This window comes from Pholis gunnellus, assembly GCF_910591455.1.
Source record: "Pholis gunnellus genome assembly, chromosome: 23".
NCBI classification, from domain to species: Eukaryota; Metazoa; Chordata; class Actinopteri; order Perciformes; family Pholidae; genus Pholis; species Pholis gunnellus.
In genome coordinates this window covers 16,335,616-16,352,781 of record NC_136550.1, presented here as the reverse complement: position 1 = coordinate 16,352,781, position 17,166 = coordinate 16,335,616, and the positions used below count along the sequence as shown (strand labels likewise).

General features: G+C 40.4%; 1 protein-coding gene across 1 annotated transcript in view; it reads left to right on the top strand.

Annotated features, from left to right (window-relative positions):
• Nucleotides 1–344: 344 nt before the first annotated feature.
• The window catches only part of ablim2 (actin binding LIM protein family, member 2), an 85,958-nt gene continuing 69,136 nt past the window's right edge, over nucleotides 345–17,166 (top strand). The window contains exons 1-2 of the mRNA XM_079184724.1: nucleotides 345–497; nucleotides 14,998–15,162. Of these exons, the coding sequence (XP_079040850.1) occupies nucleotides 482–497; nucleotides 14,998–15,162 (181 nt within the window). The 5' untranslated portion in view covers nucleotides 345–481. The remainder of the gene's footprint in view (nucleotides 498–14,997; nucleotides 15,163–17,166) is intronic.

The following is a 17,166-nucleotide window of genomic DNA, read 5'->3' as shown; positions in this document are numbered from 1 at the left end:
ACATACTGAACTCTCGTTTGGTTATCACGGGGATGTCAAAGTTGAGTTTGGTGTGGACTGAGGAGACTGGGACACGCCCAGCGATAAACTACCAGGAGGAGGTGTCATTCTCTTTGAGCTGCACATGCTTCTATTTATAACAGATAGCTGCAATAACGAGAGGGAGAGAGAGGGGTGGAGAGACAGAGAGCGAGAGGGAGAGATGGCGAGAGAGAGAGAGAGAGACGGAGAGAGAGAGGGAAAGAGAGAGAGAGGGAGAGACATTGGGAGTCATATGACCTACAGCTCATTCCAGAGATAGTGGCGGACAGAGCATTCACTCTGTGCTCCCGTCTATTATTACACCAGAGCTGCAGAGCGTGTGGAAGATGTGTTGCAACACCATCAGAGGACTTTGAACAGATTTTCGGGTTATTGTCTATAATAACTATCATTGAAGGACATAACTAAATATCACATTTGGGAAAACAACAGATTGACAATGCCAGAGGAGAAAGGTAATGATGACCTTTAATAAGCTATTTGTGGTGTGTTCACCTGCCTGTGAGAGAAGAGAGGTCGTAGCTAAGGATTCGCTTGTATTAACCAGGACACACCTCTTAATATTTCACTCCTATATTTAGCAGACAGTTACTGTTTTATCACAGTAAATCATAATAAACTGTAATCCAACAATTCATTCTAGTTCTAGGTCAAATGAGTGTGTTTGTGTTTACAGCATGTATGTGTGTCTATGGAAGTACTTTACCCACAGATAAAAAGGCCTCCTGTTATGTAAGCCCAGTCAGAAGCATCTAGCACTTTCTGTGTGTGAATGTGACTGACAACAACAACGCTGTGGGAGCAGGCTGAATGCTTGTGCTGCAGGTGTATATGCTGTCTGCCTCACTGCAACATCCCTGGCAACATAAGTGTTGTGTTGGTCCCCTGCCTGCATCTCTAACACTGGGAGCTCAGCCATTTGGGCTGCTTACAAAGGGGTGAGGGCCAAGAAGAAGAAATCACTCCGATATTCCTACTGATTTACAGTGTGTCTTTAGCATTGCGTAATAAGATTGTTATGACCTTTTAGGGCTTTAGCATATTTAAATTTTCTCTGTAACTACTACATCCTTTAATATAGACTTACGGTTGCTTCAACTTTTCCCATAATATTCCTAGGATGACTTGTTTTCACTGAGGGTGAACAATAAGCTCTGAGGTAAAGGATATACTATCTTGGTTTTGTATAATATTGTGTATACTTACAGTAACAAAGAACACAATTTATGGGATTTGAGAAAAAATGTAGCGGCACCAATGCACAATTTGGTTTCAAAGTCAACGTCAGCTTTATTGTCATTTCCTCAGTACTTTACGTACAGAGAAGTTGAAAAATCGTTTCTCTCCAGTCCCACATAGTGAATACAAATAATCAGTGGCGGGCCGTGCATTTCATACCTGGGCCTTCACTGCTGAAATACCACCTTATAACCACATGATGGCGCCACAGCTAGGATTATTATTCGTTTCTTGGGCTGTAACTATATAACGTTATGTATTAAACCGTTCGGTACGAGGCTTACAAACCGAACAAAACGTTTGAATAATAGTGCATTTGGAAAATACAGAAGCTTAAATTGTAGGAAATATAATGTTTTCTGCGCCCATTGGAGACAACGGTCTGTGTGACCTCTGAACCGGAACAAAAACAGCTGATGCCCGTAAGTGTTCTGGGAGGCTAAGCTAACTAGCTTAACGGAAAAACAACAGCAGCAACACGCATTCTGCTACACACTCAAGGGCCATCCAGATATTAATGTAAAAAAACAAACCAGTTGACTTACCAAATGCTGATCACATCCTCTTTTCTTTGTTCACAAAGAGTTTAATCCCACGGTGAAATCTCAACTCACAAATCCGTTTATCTTCCAGTTTCAGCCATTGAGTGTTAAAAAACAAAGCTAGGTCAAATTTAAAAAAAATCTACACCAAGCAAAATGCTAAAAATATCATAATTTCATTAATATATTTCAATATGAACTCTCACTACTCGACTAAGCCTCTGCTGTAAATTTCGTTTCAAAATAGTCACGTGCTCGCCCACTGACCAATCACAGCACAGAATTTCACTGCAGCACTGCTGCTAATACTGACGTAGCTGTAGGCCTGCAGGCCGCTCTGGCGCGTCCAAGAACCCCTTGAACCTTAGGCCTATTTTGAGACCTCTGCTCGAAAATGTCATACCCAAACTCTAGAGAGTGTAAATCTCTAACTACAAGGTCTATTTGAATAATTGAAATGGCAAAATAGCACAAATAAATGTGAGCTTTGTTAATATGTGTACATATCATTGTATATGTTACTGGTAAATGCTGAAACGAATGTTACACACAGCTCAAATTGAAAATCTTCAGGTTTGCCTTTTTTTTTGTGCCTAAAAAGCACTTTTATTGATTTTAAATGATGCACAGGCAGGCCTAAACTCTCCCAAATCATATCACAACATGTCAGCAGTCCTTTAAAAAAAAGAATTGGCTTTGATAGAGTTAAGTATGCCTGAGAAATCAATGCCGGTGTACAGGTCAGCTGAGGTCAGCCAACGTCAATTCTGATTTTGGAAGCAGCCGATATAGCTGTTTTATTGTACTTAAATACTATCTAACTTTATATTTCACTTCTTTTATCACTAATAGTGTTCATTCTATCTAATACAGCAGTTTGGCATCATTTTGAGAGCCTGGACCATATAAAAACTTGTAAAATATGGCTCATTTTCGTCAGAATTTCTGTTTTACGTGATGTATTTGAACCTAACACAGCCTGTGATCTGCCGATTTGCGCAATTCCCACAGATTTGAACCCATTCTTTGAGTTGTTTACAGAATTTTAAGCCAATAAAATAATCGAAAGCTGTGATCCGCCCCCATGGGTCAAACCCATTGGCCCAAACTGAAATTATTACTCATTCGTCATAGAAGCTCGTCAGAGACTCCGTTTTTGTCACAGCATGAGGAGAGAGACTGCTGCGAAATGGCCGCACGGATACATTTTTTTTTTTTCAATTTTCATCCAGGAAACATCTAAAAAGGTACGGAGCGTTTCAATGTTTATGATGATGGGCTAAGTTGATATCTGTGGCAGATCAATAGTAACTTTATAATGGTTTAAAGTAGAATAATTTGGAGGCGATAGTTCGATGCAGTTTGTTCTCCTAGTGCTCCTGGATATGAAGTGTGTGTGAAAGTGCCGTAGATCGCGGCTGGGATCGATAACGGTGAACATTGCTCGCCTTCTCCTGGCGAGAAATAGGTGAAATTTTGAGTGATTACAATAGGTTACAAGGTCCATTTGATCAGAATCTCTTCGTCATGTACGTTTTTGAAATATTTTAAAATATCATTTCATTCGTTCTCAAAAGTGATTTGTACTACATGTGTACAAGTCGCCCCCCCATTTGGGGCACTCTCGGGTGCAAGAAGTAAGATCTGATTGGTTGAAGACTATGACAATCAACAATATCGTCCCCATTCACTTAAACTGCACATGGATGCACTTGTGAGTCTGCAGGCCTGGGGCCTCTCTTCTTACCTAGAGACACAGAGGTGAAATCTGATTGGATAAAAGCTCTACTTAAAACAAGCTGCATTGGAAGCAGAGCAACTGAGGAAGACAGTAGCTGTGCAATGAGAAAATAAGATAATGGGGAAAATATTTTTATAAATTATGATACATGTAGTGTATTTAAGAAAAATTATTAAATTATAAAATAGCTATAACTTTGTGATTCTGTTTAGGCCAGCAGAGAAGGCTTTGCAGGCCCTGACGGCCCGCCACTGCAAATAATAAATAATAAAGTGCAAACACAACATATATTAAGAAAGAAAATATTAAGAAAACATATTGAAAAAGAAACCTATCCTTCTATATATAGCAGCATCAGACATGGGGGGTCTTAAAGAGAAGAGGGAGAGTTCAGCTTCCTAACAGCATGGTGGACGAAGCTGTTTGAGAGTCTGGTGGTGCGAGCTCGGAGGCTCCTGTATCTTCTCCCAGAGGGCAGGAGGCTGAAGAGACTGTGTGAGGGATGGCTGGAGTCACGCACAATCATGGTCGCTTTGCGGGTGAGGCGGGTGTCATATATGTCCTGCAGGGAGGGGAGTGTGGGGAGTGAGGCACTATTTGCACTATTCATAGATGTCCCAACATGTTCCAATCATCAACCCCTGCCAGTGGTGGTGGAAGAATTTAGAAGTAATACTAGCATGTAAAATACTCTATTATAAGGAAAAGTACTGCATTCAAAATTTGACTTCAGTAACAGGACGGAAGTATTAGCAGCAAAATGTACTCAAATGTCAAACGTAAAAAGTACTTGTTATGCAGGATGGCCCAACAGAGAGTGTGTGATACCGCGTTACGCTTGTTTTTAGTATTTATTTTTGGGTTCTAAAGATCCAGAAGTAATAAAGTTAAGGCAACAAAAAAAACATAACGTCATGTGACATAACGTCCTCAGTAAAAATTAATGAACGCTGGTCTCCCTAGTAAAAGTCTGTTCGTCCCATCCACCACCCTTCCTTTGCTTAACTTTCTCACTCTTAATTCTACATGTGTTGAATACTGACACGGATGGATTGGACTTAGTTAAAAACCTGGTCTGTATCAAGACGGTGAGGGCCACTAGACAATTGTCGGTATCTGACACTCTGGTAGTGAAACCAGGATGAGAATTTTACTCTGAACTTTTGTGGAGTGCCTCAAAACTAGGCTTAAGTACCTGATTAAATGTACTTTCCACTGCCGACCCCCACCCAGTTACTTGTAAAAAGTAGCCTCACTGTTGGTTTTCAGAAACACACCACAATTATTTCCTCTCCTCTCCAGTGTCTGGTCCTCAACAGCCTTGTTAAAGCCGATCCAGTGTTTAGTCTGTTGCTGTTTGGTGGTGTCTAAATGCAGGACCAGAACTGTGTTTTGTCTACTACTATCACAATGACGAAGTTTGTAAAGTTTGGTGGTGAGGACTTACAGGCAACACCCACACACGCACACACACAGGCCACGTGCTTCCACACACACATACACACATACTGCACATGGACATACCAGACTTCTGTCTTGAAGCATGTGTAGAAACACATGCTTCAAGACAGAGCGTTGATTTTTTAAATATTATTATTGAGTCTTGTTCTAATTAGATTAAAACTAATAACCAACAGCAAAAATGTTTAAAAATAGACATGCTGTTATGCACATACTCATGCATGCATTCACACAGGCATGTAATCTAGACTCTAGAGACACACACACACACACACACACACACACACACACTTTAGGCACTAGGCTGTGTCTCAGTCTGAGCCAAGGACAGTGTATGCTGGGTGTGCGATGTAATGGCTGACTGGTGGTTAGCAGTCACAGCGACGCCCCTCACTATTCTGGACCAGAATAGGACTAGTAAACAAACTATCTGTGTGTCTGCTAGTTTTCTAGCATTACCCTGTTGATTTTTTAATTGAAATAAAAAGGTATTTTATTGTGTCTTTGTTATCAAGTCAGGATTTCTAATTCCCTGCACAAATAATGTAGCTGATAAACACATGAAATTGCAGTCAGATTTAAAGAACACTATTTTTCAGTCACTGCATAATGAACTCTGAAAATGAATGCAGCTATATTACACTAGTTTAGTCTGACTAATAAGGGTCACTCTGTGCCCACTTAGACACTGTATAATGTCTCTCCGTGCACTTTAAGGTATTAATGTCCTGTGGATGTTGATAAAGGTCTTTGTGTTGTGCTGAACCTGCTTGGCATATGCCTGTGTTTTTGAACCAGCTCTACGCAAACAGCTGACACAATGCTTTCTACAGAGAGGCTCTATTCATGAGTCATGCTGTTTCTCTCTGGGCTGCACCAATCCCTCACTGTCTTTTTACTACAACTCTCACACTCCCTCCTTCACTGGCCTTTGTGTTCCTCCCAATCAGCTGTGATGAACACTTATTAGATTAGCAGAGCATTCCTCACACATACATTTATGTACACGTGAAAAAACACACATACTGTAACATACTCAGCTGTTTTCTGCTGCATCTGAGTGTCTCTATCAGTCACATGATCCACGCCGTTACACAGCAATTTCACCAGACATTTTAATGATGACAGCATCATATCGACTTTCTCTTTTTTCTTTTCTTTGGTCTTTTGCCCTCTCATTGTGTGTATCTTTATCTTTGTCTAAAAACGACTTCAGTCCTCAGGCTCAGTCTGAGGTACTTCTTTTTCCTCTTGTTTCGTGTCCTTCTCTCTGCTGATAAGATCACATAAGAGCAAAGTCAAGGTCCACGTTAGGGAGGCATCATTGTTCAAAAGGCAAATGTTTATTCCCAGCTTGCAAGAAAACACAAACTCCAGTATCCTGCATAAAAATCATGATGTGACCTCCTAACTATTCTTCCTTACTACAATAAGGGCACACTACTTCCTGCATTTGCACTAAATGTTGCCACTGGATGTAAATCGTGACATGGGCATATACACAAAAGGGTAATTGGGTTAGGGATTTTCTCCCATTCAGTCACCAGCACAATAGTCTGCCTTCCAGTTCATCCCATAGGTGTTGTTGAAACAGAAATGGGGCAAACAAACACGCAAAGCTGGAAGCCTATTATCACCTCAGATTAGGGCTGGGTGTTAATGAGAAAATCAAATATCATGTTATCAATTGAAGTTTGATAAATAGCCATCAATATTGTGTATATAATGACTAAGTTGTTAAAGGCAACTAGTAGAACAGCAATTTCTGAACTCTGGTAATTTCAGAAAATTGTATCACGTTACTGTAATGCAGCCTTAAACCGGGAAAAGGCAACACTTGTGCCATATTAAGATAAAGAAAATATAAAAAAACACATCTATATATTGATTATCTAAAATGTCACTTTTCTAAATCAAACCATGAAAAACAGCTCCGGACCGGAAGCAGACAAAGTATGTGATCAGTAATTGCATATGTTTGGTCGTATATCACAGGATTCTGTTGGAGCTTTGACAGAGATGTTGATCCAGTTCAGACTATCTGAGATCAAGAGAGGAACATTATGGTATTCATGCTGATTTTTACCTCATAGTGATTTGACTTGACATTACATTACATTACAGTCATTTAGCAGACGCTTTTATCCAAAGCGACTTACAATAAGTGTATTCAACATCGGTATTCAAGAGAACTACTAGTCACCAGAAGTCATAAGTGCATATCCTTTGCTAAACAAGCATCTAAGAGCATAAACCAGGGCAAAATACAATAAGTGCAACGAGCTAACACGCAATACAATAAGTGCAACGAACTAATATGATTACAATAAGTGCAACAAACTAATACGATTACAATAAGTGCAATAAGCTAATACGAATAAAATAAGTGCTAAGTGGAAGGCTCAGGGTAGTACTTCTTGAAGGGGTGAGTTGTCAGCCTGCGCCGAAAGATAGGCAGTGACTCCGCTGTCCTGACATCAGTGGGAAGTTCATTCCACCACTGTGGGGCCAGGACAGAAAACAGTCGTGACCGGGTCGATCGGCCGCAGGGACCTCTGAGCGACGGGGGAACCAGTCGCCCTGATGCAGCAGAGCGAAGTGGTCGGGTGGGGGTGTAGGGCTTGACCATGGCCTGGACATGGCAATGTTACAGTAGAACAGCTGCAGAAACACGTGGTATATCTGTTTTTTCATCGAATTAAAGAAATATTCACTGAGTCATCCATTACAAGAATGAAAGCAATCATATGTTTTCATACAAAGACCATATTCATCAGAAAGCACACTAGTTTTCATGTTTGCTTCAGTTTGGGCCAAGTATGACTGATTTATTAATGTTCTGATTACTATTATTATGACTGTATTACTAGCATAAGTAGTAGTTTTGTATCAACAGCAGTAGTACTGTATCCAGTATCAAAACATACTTAATACTGTCACTCATTCATTTCCTCCACCGCTCTGTCTTTATAAGGGCTGAGCCTACAAGGGTGTCATTTACCAGAGAGGTCAGAGGTCAGCTTTCTGTAGCGCTTGATCTCACAGCCAGAGATCAAATGCTGTTGAGGTCAGATTGCAGGTGTGACTGCACAGGTGGATGTCAGGGTTCAGAGGAGAGCAGAACAAATCATAATCTATATCATAATCTATTCTGTGTATATGCATAGTCATGTAAATTGGTCATTCTTTCTCTGCTCCTTTTCCCTGTTTCTATGACAGGTCTTGTATTCAGTGAAATCTGCCTACAGGCTCTGTTCATGTTGTTTTCTTGGCGACTAGAGAGGATGAGATGATGGAGGGAGTTTTCTGTTTGGGTGACGAGCAGGAAACTCTTTAGCAGTGAAGTAATGGCTATACGAAGCTAAGCCCAGGTGTCAGAGGGCTTTTAAAAAGTCATTCCATATTTTGTATCTTTTTATGTAGCAGCAAGACCCGGAGAGGATGTGAATCCAGACAATCAAAGAGTTTTAGCACTTAATATTAGTTTAAGAGGTTTTTGAAATGTTTCACATTCTCTCATGCTTATAGGTCTGTGCTCATGTTCTCTTGTTTTATTTCAATGCCATCAAACTGCCAGGAACTGCAGATGGAAATTAGCTTGCATGGCTTAATCTGTTACATTTACATAATAGCTCATGTTAATTAATGTATTGTCCCTTCTTAATTAAAATAAACATAAACAATATCCATGCTAACATACATGAACAATAGTGAATTCAGGTACAGGCAGAAGCTAATTTTCCAAATTAAAATGGAATCTAGCAGATATAGTGTTTTTTTTTATTTATTTTTTAATTTTAGCACCATGTTCTTTCTTAGGCAGTAGTTGGTCTTCATTGTGAGCAGGTTGATTTAAAATGCTGCGAAGGTAGCTGCTTTTGTAGTCCAAGAGCCACTCGTGAATATCACAAAGACTTTCTCTCCAAACCATTGCGAGCAGGACAACGAACCACTAACATTACTGACCAGTGTCTGACAGTAGTATTTCATCTCTAGTTCTTGTTCCAGTTTTGCTACAGTTAATGTCTGACAAGGAGTTCATAATCCATTAAATGACTGGAAGGCTAATATTTCACAAATTAGCTTAATTAATGCTAATCAATGGCAATTGTATTGTGCTTGTGACGGTTCACGGTTAACCGTGTGGGTTTGTGAGTGGAGCAGAGACTCAGGCGCAGACTTAGACACAGGACACAAGGTGAGGTGAATGCAAGGCTCTTTACTGGGCGTTCAGCAGACAAAAGCAGAAACCAAAAACAACTCCAATAGGGAGCAAGAAAAACCCAAACTGGAAAAAACATAAAAGTCACAAAAAGGGCTTGGTCACAAAAAGCAAAGACACAAACATTGAGAGTCAGAGGGTCTACACAAGAAAAGACCACTGAAGAAGAGACGAGTCCACGGGGAGAGGAAAGTAACAACTGAATGAATTGAGGGATAATCCGGCAACTGGAACAGGGCAAGCAGGGGAGTATAAGTATGTGAGGGGTGATGAGCAGATTGCTGGCAGGTGCGTAGAGCTGAGTGGGGTTTGCAGAGGGAAAAGCCAGGGGCAGGTGAATTGGCACAGGTGGAGATGAGTATGATCAGGAGAGAGAGAGAGACACACACACACACACAGGGCAAACCCAACCATGACAGTGCTAGCTTCAAAACAATGGCAAGAGAAATGATTCAATGGCACAAAGCAGTGTTTTTCTGGAAAGTATGCTGCAAATCCCTCAGTATATTTACAATGAATTCCAACACAAATGAGAAAAACGTCAAAGAAAATGATTTCCTTGATGGTATTGTGAAGGACCACTGTACACCAGATCTCTCAAGCAACACTTAAATGGTTCTATATGTAACTTCTATAGTATGCATTTGAACTCTTTAAAATGAGAGAGAAATGTACCATCATTTAGGAAATACAATATCACGCCATATATTTACTGGATTTCCTTTCAAATAAGAATAGCATGTAATGTTTTGGAGCATGTTTGTGTGTTTATTCAAATGAAAGTGAAAATACACAAGGTCAACAGCTCGGCCACCACATTGAATCCCTGCCGCCTCTGCAGATGGTTCACACCAGGAATGTTGCAGAGAACCATGGGATCCCCGTGACTTGAGGGGACGCTCTATTTTTAGGAAGTGCTTGACTTCTTGAAAAGGCCTGAGATATAACTGCTTGTGTGTTCCACTGTGAAGAGGGCTGTGCTTCCTTATTACTTGTACCTTTAAAGTAGTAGAGATACTGTAGAAGTTTGTCTCTCTACTGTTTTCAGTGTCGTATGAAGTAGGAAGGTTTTTACTTTCAATCCCAGCATTAAACGCTGTCTGTTTAAGTGTCTTTGAGACACTGAATGTTTTCCTTCTCATTTAATGTTAGTGACCTAATTGGATACATGTCTGGGTTCTTCTTCATAATGCTGTATATCTGTATGGTGTAGCCACATGTATGGGCAGTACGGTATTCAGTACGTGTGCGGGTGGTAACCTGCAGATGTCCGTATGTGTTCTCTGAGGCTTCCAGTGGTGTGACTGTATGCAACACAGACATGTAGTGTTGCATTGCTTAGATCGCTGCCTGCCTGGCTGCGACCTTTGGGACAACAAAATCAGTAGTGGCTGTCAACCAGAGAACAGACACCAGAAAGACTGATTGATGATGTGGACAACTGGTCCTGGAGAAGACAGGGCACCAGCATGGGTAGGGAACGGGAGGGGGAAGGCATCTTTATGCTGCTGGCACAGTAACTCTCTTTTCTCAATCAAAGAAAGGAAACTCATTACTTTCTCACATTACCAACTGAATTACTTCCACTCCCTCTTTTATCTACTCACTCTTCTGAGAGATAAGAGATACTTTTTTCTACTTTCCCCTCAGTGCATCATTTCTCCAAAACTTTCTTCAGTCTTTACAAGCACAGAAATGTCATGATATTGAGAACCTAACCTTTGACCTCTTTACTACTAGTTGCTTGGACAAAAGGACAGAAAGTCATTGGTGCAAAATATGCCTCTGATATCTAGTGTGCAGTTTTGTATCCAGTCCTAGTTTCATAATTGATTTGTTCCTCACTGACTTCTGTTAGTGACCTGTGGCAATATATGACCAAGTGTTTCAAGTGAATGCTGGGAGATGTTGTAAATAAGTGACTATCCAGCAGGGAACCATGTGGGCACCATCCAGCTAGAATCATGTGGTGGAAAAACTATTCAATAGTACCGCGTGAGTCCTATAATACTGAATACTGAAACTGAATACTGAAACTGAAATACTGAATACTGAAACTGAAATACTGAAACTGAATACTGAAACATTGAGGAAAGAAGTCTGTCCTTAATATATTTATTCTCTGCACAGAGAAGGCTTCACCATCATACTGACTGCAACACAGTCTGCAGAGGATGAGCCAAGAAGTCAGTTTGTCTCCTGCTCTTAAACATCTCAGCCACAGTAGGGGGGAACATCAGATAGTTACATTACAACAATTGATCAGCAGTTTCAAGCTCCCCATTGACCCCTCCAGTCATCCCCTTCCTCTTCTGAGCCTTGTCAGACAAAGACATGTGTCTCTATTACCTTTGATTATCTCTAGGATCTTCACACCTAAACATTAACCTGCAACCCCCATTTGGTTACTTCCCCTTATCAAAGCAAAGGCAGAGACAAACCATATGGTCCTGTTCCCACTCTCTTAGTACACAATCATATGTCACATATAGTTTTGTTTTGTTGAGTAAGGCACATAAACTAAATCACAGTATAAATGTACTAGCACACCAAAATTTCCCATCACAATCAACAGTGCAAAACTAAGGAAATTATGGACTCTGGGACACAGCACAGCACTTCGTCAGACTAAGGGGGAAAATATATTTATGGTGAAAAGATAGAAAGTTACCCTGATTGCTTTGAATTTTAAAATGCTCGAAACTTTACGATGCAATCACTGCCTTAAGAAGGACATGAGAACAGAAATTTCATTGACCACTCATCATTCATTTTGTCAACTATCTGTAATCAATACCAAGCAGCAAACAGCTCACCCCACTGACAGATTATTGGACCCTTATCACAGACCACTACAATGTCTTGGTTACTGGCAGCCTGTATGTCTGGGACAACTTGCTAGATTCTACATCTGGCCCAACAGATCATCTCCTGTCTCCATCTCATGCCTGCCCTTCTCTTTTATTTGCTGTTTGAAGAGGAAGTAAAGACACTGGATCCCCCCCCCAACAGGTGCAAGGGTAAAGCAGTGCATGCTGGGTCAGATCAGGGGGCAGAACCCCTCCCCGCTTCCCTGCGACTACCAATCCCTGCTGCCGACCCTCCCAACCCTGTCTCACTTTTGAACTGTTGTCTTTTCCAGATGGTTGCAATCAACCCGGCCTCAGACCGTTTTTACGAGAACTCAAGACTTTCTCCTCCTAAATTCTTGTCTTTATTGGTTAGCATGCCCACATATACGTTCAATTTAAAGTCCCTCCTACTACCAACATTAGACTCTAGGCAACAAAGTCGAAAATCCATATTCTTGTCTTGATTCAATTTGTAAATCAGACACATGGATTGAATCAAAGCAGCTCTGTGGATTTTAGCATCATCCAAAGAATATATTTTGATTATATTTCATCATCATCAAGGTCCACTTTTCACTTTCTATTTGAATAAAAATCCGCTTTGGGAATTAAACTTTTGAAAATTCGGGCAAAAGGCCTATAAAACAAATGATGGAAGGTTACCATTCTAAAGAGATCTAAGGAGGTTATGGAGGCTATGTTGAAAAATCGCTTTGGTCCCTATACGGTTGTGGAGATGTCCTTGTAAAACTTGCTGAAAATGTGTTGCTCCTGTAGGTCTGGCTGTGCTGGTGGCTGTTTTTACTCTCCTGTCAAGTAACCCCCAGCCAAGCAGGTCACACGCTTCTTTAAGAAGAGGGGGGTCATTTGCATGTTCATAATTTTGCGAGTTGTAAATACATGAACTGTAATTTGGAAAGAGCCAGGCTAACTGTTTCCCCCTGCCTTTAGTCTTAACCATGTCCTGACTCCAGCTCTGTACTTAATGCACAGACAAATAGATAATATGTTGTACCAATAAATTCACAGGTTCACTCATACTCAACTCGTCAAGCTTCACATCTTCATCCTCCTAAATTACTGACTAGCAGAGGTCAATTTTCCATAATAATTTTCATAATTATGGAATGACTTTTCCCACCTAACAAAAATATGTCCTATAAAATGTTTCAAAAGGTGCCTAAAAGAACATCTAATTGCTGTTTTGTAACCGTTTTTTTAATGTATTAGTGTTCATGTCTTTCTTGTTTTAGCTGTTATAATACATTTATAGTTGTTTCATTTATAGGGACTTGTAGCATTACCATTGCTTACTGCAGGTGTATAAACCAACATCCCTGAACAAACACAAGCCCATGTTTACTCTCACATCCACATCTATGCTTTGCAACAGTATGTGTTTCAAATTCAACTAAAGTGGTTGGAGTGGCCAGTCTGTCCATATGAAGTGACTTACTTTCACTACATTTGTTTTTCAGTCTCTGCAGTCTAACACTTTCACATTATAGAGCTTAGAAAAACAGTAAAACATTGTAGCTTTAACTTAATTCAAGTCAAAATGCTGTGTTTATAAAATCCCCCAATAAACAACCGGAGGACCTGAAAAAAGAAACATTTACCAGAGAAAGAAGTTCCTGATGAGTTTTTTGCCAGCAGCTCTGTTTAGCTTACAGCTATTATCCCTACGCTTCCTTCTCTCTGTCTCCCTCGAAATCAATTCATTTGATGAACTCCCCTTTCCAAGCCCAATTACCGGTAACCATGGAGGCCCGATGAAACCGGTCTGACAACGCAGATTTTTCCCGAGAACACAAAAGGCCTTTCATTCAGCTGATGCCCCTGTCGGTACTGAAAGATCAGTATGTGAGCATATTCTGCCAGGGTTATGATGAAAGGGGAAAAGGGCGAGCTGTACTGAAGATGCTGTTAGGGTGGAGATGTCAGCAGCAGGACTGACCCCCAAGGGCCCTGGAACACAGCACAGTAACTGCTTTAAAAGTGATTGGGAACGTTTTGACTGTCTATCTTTCTAGGCTTTTCTGTGTGTGTGTGTGTGTGTGTGTGTGTGTGAGAGAGAGAGAGAGAGAGACATCCATCCTCGCATTGTGGGGGCATAAACCTGTCTACTCAGACATATACTCAGACCGTCCTCCCTTATAAGGTCAAGAGGCTGGTCCCCACATTATAAATCATTCAATTTTGCACTTGCTGGCTTGCATTGGTTCGGGTTAGGCATGTGGTTAGGGTTATAGTTATGTAAGAAACTGCACTGTCTCCTTAAGTGATGGAAACAAGAAACAACTGTGTGTGTAGGTGTGTGTGTTCACATGAATCTAAGAATATAAAAAAGACACGTTGTTTTTTTCATATCCTTATCTGATGTGACATCCGAAGTGAAGAGCTGGGTATTTTTAGATTAAGGCAATGTTTTTTTCAATAATGAAATGTGACACTAAAAAAGACATGTGAGATTATGTGCTTGAAGATCCAAATGGAGACAAACAAACTTTGTATAAATAAAGGGGTCACTGTGAAGTGTTTTGAAGGCCAGTGCTATTTATATTTATGGATTGAGGCTAATTACAAGCAGTTGGTATTATATATTTTCAATGCCCAAAAGTATTTGATTCCAAATATCCAGTATTTCCCCTCACAATTCTTTCTAGACTTCTGGATGGGAGGGGGAGGATGAAGATGGGTATGGAAACAAAGGGAAATGGTACAAAGACTTCAACTTATATATCATATTACACTGTCTGGTAGATACCTGCCAGATGTATCATCAAATTCAATAAGTCCAAGTGTCAGTTTGGCTGTTTTCATCAATGTTTGTGTCTCTATGTATACTAGAATAAGACCTGAAATGGTCCTTTCTCTGTCTCTGTCTGTCCCCTGCAGTGTTTCAGCAGCAGGCTGTCCACAGCCCTCTGGAGCAGCAGAAGCAGAAACAAAAGCAAGGAGGAGGAGGACCTATCCCCTGTCAGAACTGTGGTAAGCCGTGCAAAGGGGAGGCACTCCGGGTCCAGAACAAACACTTCCACATCAAGTGCTTCGCCTGTAAAGGTAAGTAACAGCCAGCTATCACCTGGTACCTTTGTCAGCCCACAATCCTCCATTCTCACAACTACAGAAAAGACTGAGACGTTTGGTTGCCAAGTAGCAACATAGACTCTAAGGGAAATCAGTAGTTTTTGAGGATGCATAGAACAGAAAAAAATGTATTTACCCTTTGTGAATGTTGGAACTGGAAAAATGACCAACATCTACCATTTTGTATGTTAGACAAAATACTTTCAGAGGTAAATAGATGGACCATTATGGGAGAACACTGGACACTTTCTGAGTAAGAATACTTTGTGAATTAAGAGCTGTGGGAGAAAGGGAATTCATTTAGACTATTTCCTAAATGGAAAAACAAACATTAATGAGGACATTTTATGTAAAAGAGAAGGTATATATGAAGACTAATTTAAGAGCTTTTTCGAAGAGATAATCCATTATGAAGTTTTTGGAGATGAAATACACTTTGTGTTTGAGGAAAAAGGATACCGAAAAGCTCCTCTAAAATGTTGGGCTGATGTTAGGCTGCTGCTTTATAAAGTGCTTGCTAATGAACAAGCTAATTGCTACCCTTATCAACATTGACATGCACAGAGTGACCAGAGTAAAGCTTCAGTTTTTGTGATTTTCAACATGTAAACACACTGTTTGCCGATGTGCTCAACTTTGAGGGGACAGAGAGCTGGAGAGCCCAAAGAGAGAAAGCTATTGTAGCCTATTAGTGGTCTCCGTTATTTATAAGGATATAGTTTGGCAATATGAAGAAATTCTCTAAGAAAGTCAGAATGATTGGTCGTTAAGGTCTATTCAGCAACAGAGATTGTGTGGGTTACGTTGTGTGTATTAATATTGTTGCGTATGAGAGGGGGTCAGTATGTATGTGTGTGTGTGTGTGTGTGTATTTGGGGTTGGGTGTCAGATACTTGACCCATGTGTTCTATGTGTGTGCTTGTGGGTGGGGGACTGTACTTTACAGTGTGTGCTTGTGTCCCACCCAGTCCAGACTCTCACCATGAGCCTCATGTCAGACTGCTGTTGTTGTCAACACATACTCCTGTTGCTAGGCTACCGTTGATGTCGCTACAATGTCGCCCTTAATCTTACACTGACCAGCAGACTCCCTGTCTGCACTCTTTACCCCCCTCCTCCATCTTCAACTCTATATGAACGAGGCATGAAACAGCATGAAAGGATCATTTCCTTTTATTACATCTTGACCTTGGATTTATTTCATAGTTTTGGAAATGATATTCTAGCCTTATGTTCTCACAAAGTCACAGAATCAGTAACTTTAAACTCATGGAGAAAAGAGTAACAAGAGGTCACTTGGTTAGCTATAGCTGCTAGAAAACAGCATACACATATAAGGAGTGCTCATGTATTATTATCCTGCCCAGTAGTGGAACATTCTCTTCAGTACAACTTTAAGGTTCCTGTATTTACTCCCATTTTATGGAGTTTGACTTCACAAAAGGGTTCTGGGCAGAGAGGAATATAATTGGATAACTGAGAAGACCAGTGACATCTTAAAGTGGGTGTGGCTTCTTGTTCTTTCAAGGTAAAATAAAAAGTTTTGATTTGACAACCAAACCTTGCATTGATTGAATAATATCATTTAAATATGATTCATATCAGAGGGAACAATATTACCCATATCATGAAAACGACACGATAGACAAATGAACACAGTAGTAACGCTACGATCACTCCCTCCAGGAAATACACGACTCCATAGTTCTTGTTACTGACGGATTTATTCGTCTGTCAACACTGAGAGGGAAAATGAGTCCAATTGAAAACACATGAATCTTCAAAGTCGATCACTTAAAATCTTAAACTTAACTTTAACACTTTAACTTTAACACTTTGCGTGGAGTATATAGACCGCTGCCGCTTCGCGTGTCTTCTTGTTGCTGTGCACCGGCTAAATGTGTCCCCAGCGCAACATAGGACGTAACAATAGTTCCTATTTGGTTATAAAACCAAACGAAAATCCATATTCTTAAA